The sequence below is a fragment of the Mytilus trossulus genome, chromosome 11 (genome assembly GCF_036588685.1).
Source record: "Mytilus trossulus isolate FHL-02 chromosome 11, PNRI_Mtr1.1.1.hap1, whole genome shotgun sequence".
Taxonomy (NCBI): domain Eukaryota; kingdom Metazoa; phylum Mollusca; class Bivalvia; order Mytilida; family Mytilidae; genus Mytilus; species Mytilus trossulus.
This window is the reverse complement of record NC_086383.1, coordinates 32,712,133-32,726,113: the sequence shown is the minus strand read 5'-3', so window position 1 is coordinate 32,726,113 and position 13,981 is coordinate 32,712,133. Positions and strand designations below refer to the sequence as shown.

Sequence of the window (13,981 nt, the reverse complement as noted above, 5' to 3'; positions counted from 1 at the left end):
GAATGGGGAACAGTTTGTCAAAATCAATTTGGAAATGTTGATGCAGAAGTAGCATGTAGACAGCTCGGATATTGGTTTGTATCATGTTTAACCAAATAACACATTAAAAGCATTCAAGCAGAACTGATGTAGTGGAAATATGAAAATCTGTGACATGACTATTGCAACTAAACTAATAAATTAACTACATAATAACGAATAACATACTTTCTTGATAAAATCCGTTTATAATATAAAATAAAATGAAAGTAAATTCAATGAGGCATAATTTGTGGATACTTCATAAACGCATTTCGAAAAACAAACAAAATCTAGGCGTGGTTCAGCATTAGACAAGTTTATGACAAACACATTTATTTATAAAATATCTGTATTTCCTCATTCACATTCTTAAGGGAGTAAATGCAAGTTTATTAAGGCACATATGATATGTATATGTGTAATATATGGGCAACATTTTGTTGTAATGTGTTTGAACAAGCGTTGGAATGTTCAGCTGAATTCTACTGATATCTTGAAATTCGTTGTACAAAATAGATTCGTAACTGAAACGAACCTTATATTAACTAATTCTGTGTATCTTTTATCTATTTTTAGTTCTGGAATCATGCAGCCTAGAAAACTGATAAACCATGGATATGGTGCAATCTGGTTAAATGACGTAAATTGCTCTGGTTCTGAAAGTAAATTACTGGATTGTGATTTCAATAATGTTACATTTCAATGTGATCATTGGTATGATATTGGTGTCCATTGCTTTCTTAACTGTTCAACAGAAGATGAAGGTATGAACGTCAAACAAAACGTGTTAAACATTGTTAAGGATGTATTCTTCTGACTTTTCAGTCTCGTTCAGTCTCGTTGAAATCTCGTTCTTAAATTATTTCCAAAACATATGATAGAAGTGGAAAATATCAATGAATTCTAAAAATATTATAATCAAACATAACTCTGTGAAAAAATTGTGTATTTACCATGAACGGTTTTTGAATAATCCAGTTTTCAAATTTTACGACCATTCAAGTCAGTATTTTTAGTCAAAATTTTGAGAAAATGGGTGAGGGATACAAAAAAATGATTTTACAAGAATAATATACATCCCATCTCATTTTGGTCTTTTCAAATTTCTTAGATATGTATTTTTTCAATCATTTATAACAAAAAAGTTGAATTAATATGCATTTTGTTCTTTAAAATGAGAAAAATCATAAAAATACAAAATTGGCAGTATGGTAAATTTTACACAAAAAAACATCAAAATATGATAAAACTTTCTTATATTAACACCTACCTATAGTTTTTGTAAGTTAAATTTATTCAGATTGGTCCACTTCATCTTTTTGGAAAGTATGAACAAAAGTTTAATTGTGGAACTGTGATTTTTTTCACGATAATAGCCCAAAAATAGGTAAAAATTGATGAAAAGTGAGAAAATCATCAAAATTGGGCATTTTCAAAGGGCCGTAGCAAAAAAAGAAGCACACCATCATATGTTTTTTTCTTCACCAATTGTTTTGTTACAGTCTTATAAACCTAAAAATCAGGTTAAGAAAAAAAGTTTAATTCTAGAAATTTTTGGCTCCTCAGAGGTGTACATCCTTAACCTTTGAAATATACTATCCAGTAAGGGTATGTGTTTTGATGCAAACAATCTTGCGTTATTGACATACATCCATATTGCAGTTTTTTTTGCAATAATTTCTCGATTTCAGTTGAATCTGTATATGTGGTAATGTTAAGTGAAATGAGAGCTGAATATTATAATACTTGTAAAACAATGCTGTAAGAATTCGTACATATATAATCATATTTAGCTAAAACTGGTTTGGGGTTAAATTAAAAAAATCGCAAAAAAGTGATTCGATTCCGCAACTCGCAAATGACGCCTTAAATCTAAAACACGGAAAAATAAGTAGAAGTGTTTGAAAAAATCCAGAAATGACACCGTCTGCGTTATGCTACTGGAAATAGAAACTATTCAGTTTCTTCCGTGAACTACATTTTTAAATATATAATTGCGAACAATTTCAATAACAGAAATTTTGATACTTATTTAGATAGTTCTGCTCTGCTTCGAAACCGCACTTTCGTTTTAAAGAAAGTCCAATTTGTACGCGTTAACCAAGTCAATCTAAAATATAGTATCATGTCAAATCTTATTACACACTCGATTTTTTTTTATTTTCTATTTAAAGCTACTTACCCTACTTTGATGCCCATATTGACAACATTGGGGCTGTTCTTAAACAACTACTGTTGCGTTTTAAGTATGACTTTCGGAAAAAAAACCTGTGCATTTTCTCTAATGTATTAATAAAAAAGTATGTTAGAGACAAACACCTTCATGTTATCAATTTTGTTTAAGGTGATTTGCGTATAAGGCCAGGTTACGCTAAGAATCAAGGACGACTGGAAATTAAGTATAGAGGAGAATGGGGAACAGTTTGTCATAATCACTTCGGGAATGTTGATGCAGAAGTAGCATGTAGACAGCTCGGATATTGGTTTGTATCATGTTTAACCAAATAACACATTAAAAGCATTCAAGCAGAACTGATGTAGTGGAAGTATGAAAATCTGTGACAAGAATATTGCAACTAAACTAATAAATAACTACATGATAACGAATAACATACTTTCTTGATAAAATCCGTTTATAATATAAACTAAAATGAAAATAAATTCAATAAGACATAATTTGTGGATACTTCATAAACGCATTTCGAAAAAAAAAAAAAAAATTAGGCGTGGTTCAGCATTAGACAAGTTTATGACAAACACATTTATTTATAAAATATCTGTATTTCCTCATTCACATTCTAAGGGAGTATATGCAAGTTTATTAAGCCACAAAGGATATGTATATGTGTAATATATAGGGAACATTTTGTTGTAATGTGTTTGAACAAGCGTTGGAATGTTCAGCTGAATTCTACTGATATCTTGAAATTCGTTGTACAAAATAGATTCGTAACTGAAACGAAGCTTGTATTCACTAATTCTGTGTATTTTTTTATCTATTTTTAGTTCTGGAATAATGCAGCCTAGAAAACTGATAAACCATGGGTATGGTGCAATTTGGTTAAATGACGTAAATTGCTCTGGTTCTGAAAGTAAATTACTGGATTGTGATTTCAATAATGTTACATTACAATGTGATCATTGGTATGATATTGGTGTCCATTGCTTTCTTAACTGTTCAACAGAAGATGAAGGTATGAACGTCAAACCAAACGTGTTAAGCATTGTTAACCTTTGAAATATACTATCCAGTAATGGTATTCATTTTGATGCAAACAATCTTACGTTATTGACATACATCCATTATGCACTTTTTTGGCAATAATTTTCACGATTTCAATTGAATTTGTATAAGTGGTTATGTTAAGTAAAATGAGAGCTGAATATTATAATACTTGTAAAAAAATGCTCTAAGAATTTGTACATATATAATCATATTAAGCTAAAAGTGGTTTGGGGTTTATATAAAAAAAATCGCAAAAAAGTGATTCGATTCCGAAACTCGTAAATTACGCCAAAAATCTAAAACACGGAAAACTAAGTAGAGGTGTTAGAGAAAATCCAGAACGAAACCGTCTGCTTTATGTTACTGGAAATAGAAACTATTCGGTTTCTTCCGTGAAATACATTTTCAAGTATATAATTGCGAAACAATTTCAAAACAGAATTTTTTATACTTATTTAGATAGTTTTGCTCGGCTTCGAAACCGCACTTTGGTTTTAAACAAACCCCAATTTGTACGTGTTAACCAAGTCAATCTAAAATATAGTATCATGTCAAATCTTATAACACACTCATTTTTTTAAATTTTCTGTTTAAAGCTACTTACCCTACTTTGATGCCCATATTGACAACATTGGGGCTGTTCTTAAACAACTACTGTTGCGTTTTAAGTATGACTTTCGGAAAAAAACCTGTGCATTTTCTCTAATGTATTAATAAAAAAGTATGTAAGAGACAAACACCTTCATGTTATCAATTTTGTTTAAGGTGATTTGCGTATAAGGCCAGGTTACGCTAAGAATCAAGGACGACTGGAAATTAAGTATAGAGGAGAATGGGGAACAGTTTGTCATAATCACTTCGGGAATGTTGATGCAGAAGTAGCATGTAGACAGCTGGGATATTGGTTTGTATCAGGTTTAAACACAATCACACATTTCAAGGATTAAGGCAGCTCTGAGATAGTGAAAATATGAGAATCTTTGACTTCACTATTGCAACGAACCACATACATAGTTTCAGTTGCTCTCTATAAACTCTTTCACTTTGAGCGTAACACTGATTTGGGCTAACAAGGTGGTGAATATAATGTATCCGTTTTTGTTCTGTATCTAGTCACCACTTCATTTATTTATTATCTTTTTGTAGTCAATTTGTTAATTTATTGTTTGCAAAAGTATGTATTATTCTAAATTCTAAATAATATTAAAGAATGTGCTTGTCCCAGGTTGATAACCATGGCCGTATTGGTCACCACTAGTTAGAACTTGTGGTCTTCAGTGCTTTTCATCTTTGTACTTATTCTGGCTTTTAAACTTTTTTCATCAGGTAGTCGCTGGTTAGTCTTGCGAGGACGTGGCAAGCCTGGGGAATTTTTTTTTAACCAGGTACCTTGTTTTAGCCATTAATCGTTTGTTTCTCTGTCCTTTATTTTCTCCTATTTATGTGTATGGTAGTCCTGTTATTTAAAGTTGTCATTATAATGTTTGGCACTCCACAAAACCAGGTTCAATCCTCCATTTTTATCTTAAAATGTCCTGCACCAAGTCAGACAATGGCAATTGTTATTCTATTCGTGTCTGTGTGGGATACATTGTAATGTTGTGTTTCTGTTGTGTCGTAGTCCTCTTATATTTGATGCGTTTCCCTGAGTTTTAGTTTGAAACTCGGATTGGTTTTTGTTTACCAATTTATGAATTTCAAACAGCGGTATACAACTGTTGCCTTTATTTAAATTGGTATCTTTAAACCTTTGCATGACATGATTAATAAAAACATACTTTTATGATAAAACCCGTATATTAAATGCATTAAAATAATACCATATCCATTGATACATCAATTGTGGATGCATCAGGAACGCATTTCGAAAACAAATGTTATAGACGTGATCCTGCACAATGCAAGTTTGTGGCAATCAACATCATTTTCAAAATATCTGCATTTCCGCATTCATATTCTTTAGTGAGTATTTGCAAGTTTGTTAAAGCACATATACTATGTATACGTGTATGTGGGCAACATTGTGCGTGTAATGTGTACAACCAGGTGTTGGAATGTTCTGCTAAACCATTTTTGTTAAATGAGCTGAATTATTGATGTTCTTTGTTAAATATAGATTCATAACGGAAACGTTATAATATTCACTAACTGTATGTCTTTTTTTATTAAAAGTTCTGGAATTATGCAGCCCGCAAAACTTATACAGAATGGCCATGGCGCCGTTTGGTTAAATGACGTAAAGTGCTCTGGTTCTGAAAGTAAACTACTGGATTGTAAATTTAATAATGTGACATTACAGTGTGATCATTGGGATGATGTTGGTGTCCATTGCTTTCTAAACTGTTCAACAGAAGATGAAGGTATGAAGGACAAACACACGTTTTATGCATGGTTAAAATTCAACGAAAAATGTCTTGAATAAATAAATATTACACATGTAGGATGCAAAATAATAACCTTACCAAAACCTCTGTTTATGTCATGTTTCTATATTTTATTGGTCTTCGCAAAATTCCTGGCTTTTTTTTAATTCTTTCATCAAGTTATTGGTTACCCCGATGAACCCATAAACTGACAGTTTTCAGAGAACTGCATTAGTGATTGCTTTTTTATTTGAAATGGCCTGTTTCGATAATACATTGTACACTTAATAAAAAAACAGCTAACCGTAAGTTTACGAAAATTTCTTTTCATTTTATTGACTGATTACTACGTTTCTCAACACAATTGAGTGATATGAAAATTCTAACAAGAAAGTAAGGACAAACGTGCAGTTGTCAATGCAACTACAAACGTCATATTTAAAAAAAAAACAATACACGAATTATCTCAACTCGATAGATGTTCTCTTCTTTGCCGTACAAGTTCAAGAGAGAAAGTCAATTTCGTTGAGATAACCAACGGTAATCTATAAATATGGCTCTGTAAAACCAATTCATTTATAATAGGGGATACTGGTACATGTAGATTATTTGTTCGAATTATGTGTCAATTTAGTAGGAAACTGCCTAAAACAATATGCGCGTTTTAGCTAAAAAAGAGGGACGAAAGATACCAAAGGGACAGTCAATTAATTAATAATTAAAGTTAATTGATTAGTAAAAGAAAGGTATTACCATGACCAACATCTTACTTATAAAACATTTTCTTTTGCAGGTATTTTGCGTATAACTGCTGGTTACGCTAAGCATCAAGGTCGACTGGAAATTCATTATAGGGGTGAATGGGGAACAGTTTGTGAAAATCACTTTGGGAATGTTGATGCAGAAGTAGCATGTAAACAGCTCGGATATTGGTAAATATCACCAGAACGATAGTGTGTTCATCATAATTTTATTCATTTCTATATGGTTCATATGCACAAGGTTCAAATTCAAAAAGTAAATCCAAGCATTTAAGGTCCTTTTTTGCCAGATGAAATTGTAAAACAAGATTTGATATTCAATTAAAGTTGTTAAGTTTTGAAATAACACAATCGAAATATTTAGTCAGCAGTTAGCTAGTGGAAATATGAAAGCCGTTGATATCAAATTAAAACTAAACAACACAATGTCTCAGTTGGTTTCTAAAACTTATCTTTAAAGCATGATCAAGAATAACACACATTCTTGTTATGACATTGGAATGATATAATATTTGTGATTTCATCATCAAAGCATTTAATGAATGCTATTCTAGTTTTGTTTTCACAACAAAAAAATGCAAAACAAAAACAATAGTAATTTTGGCACAAAAACACTTAACATGCTAAATGAAATAATCAAAAGTCGATTAAACACATATACAATATATCAATCATGCAAAAATGACTTGTCTATACTGTGGACATTTTGTTATTAGACAACATTTTCTTTATACGAACATGTGTACAAATGTTTCTTCTGCATTCAACAGAAACTTAAGAGTTCAGAATACAAATTTCTGGAAGGGCATTTATGAAAATTATCTAACTCGTTATGTCTTATGTATTCATAGTTCTGGAATCATGCAGCCCGCAAATCATATACGTCATGGTAAAGGTGCCATTTGGTTAAATGACGTAAATTGTTCTGGTTCAGAAAGTAAATTACTGGATTGTAATTTCAATAATGTTACATTACAATGTGATCACTACTGGAATGATGTTGGTGTCCATTGCTTTCTCAGCTGTTCAACAGAAGATGAAGGTATGAAATTCAGATCAAACTTTTTACGCATTGCAAACATGTGCAAAATACTTTTTTGTAAAGGAAATTGTTAATGTGCAAAACACTTCAACAAAACGTGCATGTATAAATATATTTCCCTTGCATGTTTTCCTATATTTTTAGTGGAATGCACAAGGAAAGAATGGAATAAGTATACATTCAATTAAGTACAAAATTGCTAATATTTGTTAATTAAGTAAATTGACACAGGTTTAAGCTACAAGTAGGTCAAATGTTTTGTGTTTGTTGTTTCGTATACCTATACAAATACATTTTTTTAATTTCTAATAACCTATTTTATTTATTTGTATACGGCTATTTTTTTTATTGATTTACAATATTGTTATAAGTATTGCACAACAAAATATTGCACATATTTTTTTGTTATGAACGTAGTCAAATTAAAACAAAGACTTATTTAACCATATAATCATTTCAAAATGATCGCAGTAGTTTTTGTTTTACTTCTTTTATAATGATATTGTTTGATTGACATATCTGTACATTGTATTTTACAATTAACGTAGCGAGTGAGATTATGTTATTGAAATCCGTCATCACTATTTTCATCAACTGCATTGTATGTATTTGAAACGATAAGCAATCCACCAGATATCAAACTAGAATTTATGATATCAGTCTACACAAAACACAAAACACAAAATTCACAATAAAACTAGTGCTGCAGAACACAAGGCTATTGATGCAGAATAAAAAAAAACTGTAAGAATATCATTAGAAATAAAAAAATGATATTTTTTGTGTAGCACCACGTATGTGTTATTTCTTGGCGGATAGCTTTTAAATGATGAAGGAAGCCAGGGTGCCCGGAGAAAAACCATGGACTTTCAATAGGAAAACTGGCAATCCCAATCAATTAAGACTAGAGCCGAGTGCATAAGCGAGGCTCGAACTAACAACTGGTGTGTAGGATAAATTGTATATATAACACTAAGAAAATATGAATAAATACATTAGCATATCATTCTATTTACTGTTTATACTATTTATGGCAGTATCCAGTTGACGTGGCTCAGTACTTGTACATCCTGTTATTGTGTCGTTGTGCTATGTTAATTTGTTGCATTCTTGTCTTTTGTTATTGCTCATATGCTTTGTCTGTATGTATTTATATTTGTCTTTTTTGTGATATTTTTGATCATTACACAATGTTGACAACGGTTTTTAAATTAATACCTTTTATGTCTTTTTTTTTTTTGATTATTCAACACATCATTGTCAAACTAATATGGAATTGAATTTGACCGTCAGGAGGGACAGACTGAAGATACCAGAGAGACAGTCAAACTCATCGATTAAAAAATAAACTGACAACGCCATGGCTAAAAATAAAAAAAAAACCAAATAGACAAATTATAGAACAAAAGACATTACATAGAAAACTAAATACTAAGCAATACGAACGTACATGAGAGAGGGGTTCAGCTAGCTTTACAACAAGGTTTAATCCACAAAGAAATTACTTGTTCAAAAGAAGACATATGACATTTACTATCTATTCAGTTGATGTGTTTGATCTTTTTTAGTTTGCCACTTCCATTTCAGAGTTAGGTATTTATGCAATTGCACTTTTTACTGAGGGTGAGCTTGATTGTCTGGTTGTATTTTAGTGGAGGAAACTAAATATTTATTTTATACACTCACACTTCTCACAAAATTTGCAATAACTAGTATGCATTACTCTTCTCTACAGGTCGTTTGCGTATAGCTAATGGCTATGCTTTGCATCAAGGACGACTAGAAATACATTATAAAGGTGAATGGGGAACAGTCTGTGATAATCACTTTGAGAATATCGATGCAGAAGTAGCATGTAGGCAGCTCGGCTATTGGTGTGTACTATGTTTAAAGCCCAAAACACAAGTTATTCCATATCGGATATGTTATCTCTATTTGTACAGAAATCAACGATTGTAAAGTCTTATCTGACATCAGAATTTGACAACAAAGGAGTTTACACATTTTATTAATCCAAGAGCTTAAAACAAACACGGTCAATCAGCAGCAATACAATACAACTATGAAAGCTGATTAAATAAAAATTAAAACGAAAGAAAATAAAATTGTATAAAATTAGTTCCGATAAACTTTTCAGAGATGACAAAACATGACATACTAGAAGTTTAAAAAAATGTATTATAGTCATCAATTATTACTAGATGACATGATTAGAGTCGCTTGAAATTCAAAACATGATACATTTGATTGATTTTGTGTTGTCACTTCATGACGTCTCCCGATAATGTAATGTATTTAATTGATTATGTTCATTCATAAATTTTAAGGAAATTATCTTTCATTACTTTTAAGAATGATTCAACTATGAACACTTGAGAGTCAATTTTAAAAACAATATTTATCTTTTATCCATAAGTAGGTGCAGAGGCGTTTTACAAATTATAAAACAAGTCGTGCCTTCATGCAAAATCAATTCGGTCATTGTATGAATATTTTTGCTATATAGGCCAAATGTCAGTGTACGAAGAGTTGTATACATGATCCTCTTTATTCAGCTCAATAACAAAAGTGTCTGACAGAATATTACTCACTGAACGGAAATTTGTACACATCTTAACTTATATTATTTTATTCTATTTGTTATTACATTATATATAGTTCTGGAATTATGCAACCCAAATTGCTGATACAGGATGGTCACGGCCCAATTTGGATAAATGAGGTTAAGTGCTCGGGTTCAGAACAAAGATTACTGAATTGCATCTACAATGAAGATACATCAAACTGTCGTCACTCTGAAGATGTTGGAGTACATTGTTTTCTAAACTGTTCAACAGAGGATCAGGAAGATGAAGGTATGATGTTGGTAAAAATAAACGTTCAAAGCAATTGTAGCAGGATCGGTATACTGATAAATTTCCTTAATATTCAATTAAGTTACTCATCGATGTGTTGTGACAATTTCATCATCCGACTGAATCTCTAAACTCTGTTATCTTCTTACATTTAAAAAAAAGTATGTTGCAGTGCAAACAATTTATAGTTGATCGTGCGTTAATTAAAAAGGTTTTTAAACAAAGATTTAAATAAAAACCATTTAGAGTTTTGTAATATGTTGTTAACTAGAGCGTTTTTTTTCAAAATAAAAGTCATTATAGTTATTCGAAGTGTACTTTTAAAGAAAGCGTGTTGACTGTTCGCGTAATTGTGGTTTTAATTCATACAACACGTGCATGTTTCTTGTTGATTTAGAAAATGTAAGGAACTATATCTTTTTATATCATTAGGCTGGTATTTTTGTTTGCAAATGTACTGAAACATTTTTGAATGGTTATGGTATTGAAGTTGACAATACACGACAATGACTAAATTGAACATTTACACAGACATATTTGAAATGGCAATGTATTTGAAAGGAAATGTATTTTAGGCCGTTATTCAAACATTGTCCAAATTATCATAACTTTTTAAGTGGTCGAATGTTTTCAGAAAAAAAAAATTAGATTTATATCCAGTCTCTCTTTTTCATTTTTGTCAGAGCTGTTGATGTAACGTTCGATACAAAACTGAGTTAAAGTGCGGTTTTAACAAAGTTACAGCGGATATTTGATTTGAACAAGAGTGGAAAACGTGCATTATTTTCGCAAAAACTGAGGAAAACGGAGAAGTTAACAAACACATGTTTTTTTTTTCAAACGTCTACTAATAATGAGTAAACTAATCGGAAATGTAACATTTGTCTGAATTGTAAGGATAATCGTATCCCAGGCATAGATTACCTAAGCCGTATTTGGCACAACTTTCTTGAATATTGGATCCTCAATGCTCTTCATTTTTGAACTCGTTTGGCTTTATAAATATTTTGATATGAGCGTCACTGATGAGTAATTTAGGTCTTGTTATGATTTCGGTGTTGACATGTATATCAATAATGTGGTCATTTTTATAAATTTCCTGTTAACGAAAGTTTGAATTTTCGAAAAAATAAGGATTTTCGTATCCCAGGCATATATTACCTTAGCCGTATTTGGCACAACTTTCTTGAATATTGGATCATCAATGCTCTTCAACTTTGAACTCGTTTGGATCGATAAATATTTTGATATGAGCGTCACTGATGAGTCTTAAATAGACGAAACACGCCGCTTGCGTTCTAAATTATAATCCTGGTACCTTTGATAACTATTATAGTCTTTAAACGATAGAAGGACACCAGTATATCATGTATATGAAGAGTTTAATCTTGATCGGCATATCACATTTTTAAGGTGCATGTGTACTATTATAATTTTTAAGATAAAAGTTAAAAGCTACAACATGATAAAACTCATTTTGAAAAGAGTATAACTCATATACAGAATCAACTTGAAATTTCATCCTCGATGATTTTTTTTCACATATCATGTCTTTGTAATCACATTTGATATTTGATTTTGTATCTATATATCTACTATAATTGCAAGATAATCAGCGAAAATGCAAAAATGCAAACCAAAAAATTAACATTTGACAAAAGTTGAAAGAAATGTAATGAATATTAAATATGATAAAATAACGGTAAAATTCATCATAAATCGAAACTCAAATGAGAAGTCGTCTGACGATTTCGAACGGTTTACACACGCTTAAGAAAATACTTTCTAATTCTGAAAAGAAAAATAATAAAATTTCAAAAACAGTTAATTTGTGAGTATCAAACATTACTATTGTTGTCGATCATACACAACAGATAGCAGGATTCCTGTGTTTGATCTGTTATGTAATTTGACACGTGTACAACGATTATTTGATTTTCGACATATCAAGGAAACAGTCACTTGCTAATCAATGGTCAATAACTCATTTCTTTGTAAATATTGTTGTATACAATTTGAAATACATGCACAGAATAACAATATCTACCATAAAATGAAACGAAATTGCACGTAACAGCACCAGAGCTAGGCCTTAGTGGCATGCTATAAATCCTGTGTGCACTAAAGACTCCTTCGCAGCGTATCAATGCACACTAAAGTTATACAATGTATATTGATCATGATTTGTAAAACTCAGAATTGTCAAGTAAATTTAAGACACAATTCAAAATATTCAGAAACTATCAAACCATACTGAGAAAAAATCAGAATGTCGAGAACATGTCGAGTAATTTCAAGACAGAACTTTAATGTCAAGAATTTGTCAAGATAAATTCATACAATTTTATAAAAATGAGATTTTTTCAAGGATAATTAAGACATAGTTCATACCTTTAGAGAATATTCATGCAAATTAAGACAAAAAATAATATTTTCAGACTTTATGTCTTTTGTAGTGTAAATGACTCTCTGTTATGAATTGCCTTTGCAGTTCGATATTTTTATTATTTTACTTAATTCTCATATTAGGGATATCCTGTACATTATATTCAATTTTAGCCCACTAACAAATGCATCAGGATTGTTCAGTGTTTAATTGGTTGTAGTTCGGTATGACCTTTTTACATGTTATGGGAAAAACAGGAACATTTTCTGTCTCGAAAAACACATTTGCTCCAACACAAAATGAAAATGAACTTGCAAAATTATGAAGATACAGAACATTTATGTGCAACATTTATATGCCATCAGTCGATATTCTGAATTGAATTGAATTGAATTGATAGAAGAAAACTCATAGTCTCAAAATCAGAAATGTCAATTATATATGTTCAAAACAGCATAACACAAACATTAATTTCTTATCCCCAGGTGTCACACCACGTGATAATGTCATACATCCAACTAGTGATGTTGTAGTCGTTATAATTGGTGCTGCTGCTGTTATAGTTGGTGCTGTAGTTTTGTTACTGATATGCTGGTGTAGACGGCATTACTCTGGAAGACCCTATGAAGAAACTAACAATCCATCTCCGCCAAGAACTGAAGGACTCTACGAAGAAACTAACAATCAATCTCCAGCAAGAACTAGAAGACCAAGTGGAGAACTGGAAGATCCAGTGTCGGCAGAGCCTGGCATATATAATGTATATGACACTATTTATGACTACTCCGAACTTTTCGAGAACGAAGACTCGAGTGTTCCTGAATCAAGTATGATGGGTAATGCTCATCTGGATATAGCTGCATCAGTTGCATAAAACAAACAATAGGAAATCGAATATTGAGACCGTTCTTGTTTTTGTCCTTATGGATATTACTTTTACTCTTTAGTATGTTTTTTATTGTTGATATTCATTTATTATAGATCGGTTATAGTACTTCTCGTCATTTTGTTATGACGGTTCTTTGATAATTCGCGTATTTTTGTTTTTGCTAAATTAATGCCCTTTTCTATATGGCTGTTGATGTTTTTTATACATTTGAACTGGCTCTACTTATACATCCCGTTTGTATGTTATCGTAAACATTTTTGTATTCTTGTCTTTCATTTTGATGTTGATGCGTTTTGCATATATGCATTTTTACATTTTTTTTTATCCATCTATGACGTGACTCTGTATTTAAACAAAGTTAAAAATATGGTCATTGAATTATTATACTATGGCAAATTTGTGTATTATTGTCTTTAACTTCTGCTACTATACTTTGTC

General features: G+C 31.1%; 1 protein-coding gene across 1 annotated transcript; it reads left to right on the top strand.

Annotated features, from left to right (window-relative positions):
• The first annotated feature begins 607 nt into the window (after positions 1-607).
• Positions 608-13,528, top strand: LOC134689972 (deleted in malignant brain tumors 1 protein-like). Its single transcript, XM_063549942.1, has 10 exons — positions 608-785; positions 2,366-2,504; positions 3,028-3,215; positions 4,013-4,151; positions 5,420-5,607; positions 6,404-6,542; positions 7,223-7,413; positions 9,149-9,287; positions 10,072-10,268; positions 13,140-13,528. The coding sequence occupies exons 1-10, from the start codon at positions 608-610 to the stop codon at positions 13,526-13,528; spliced, it is 1,887 nt and encodes a 628-aa protein (XP_063406012.1).
• The last annotated feature ends 453 nt before the right edge of the window (positions 13,529-13,981 follow it).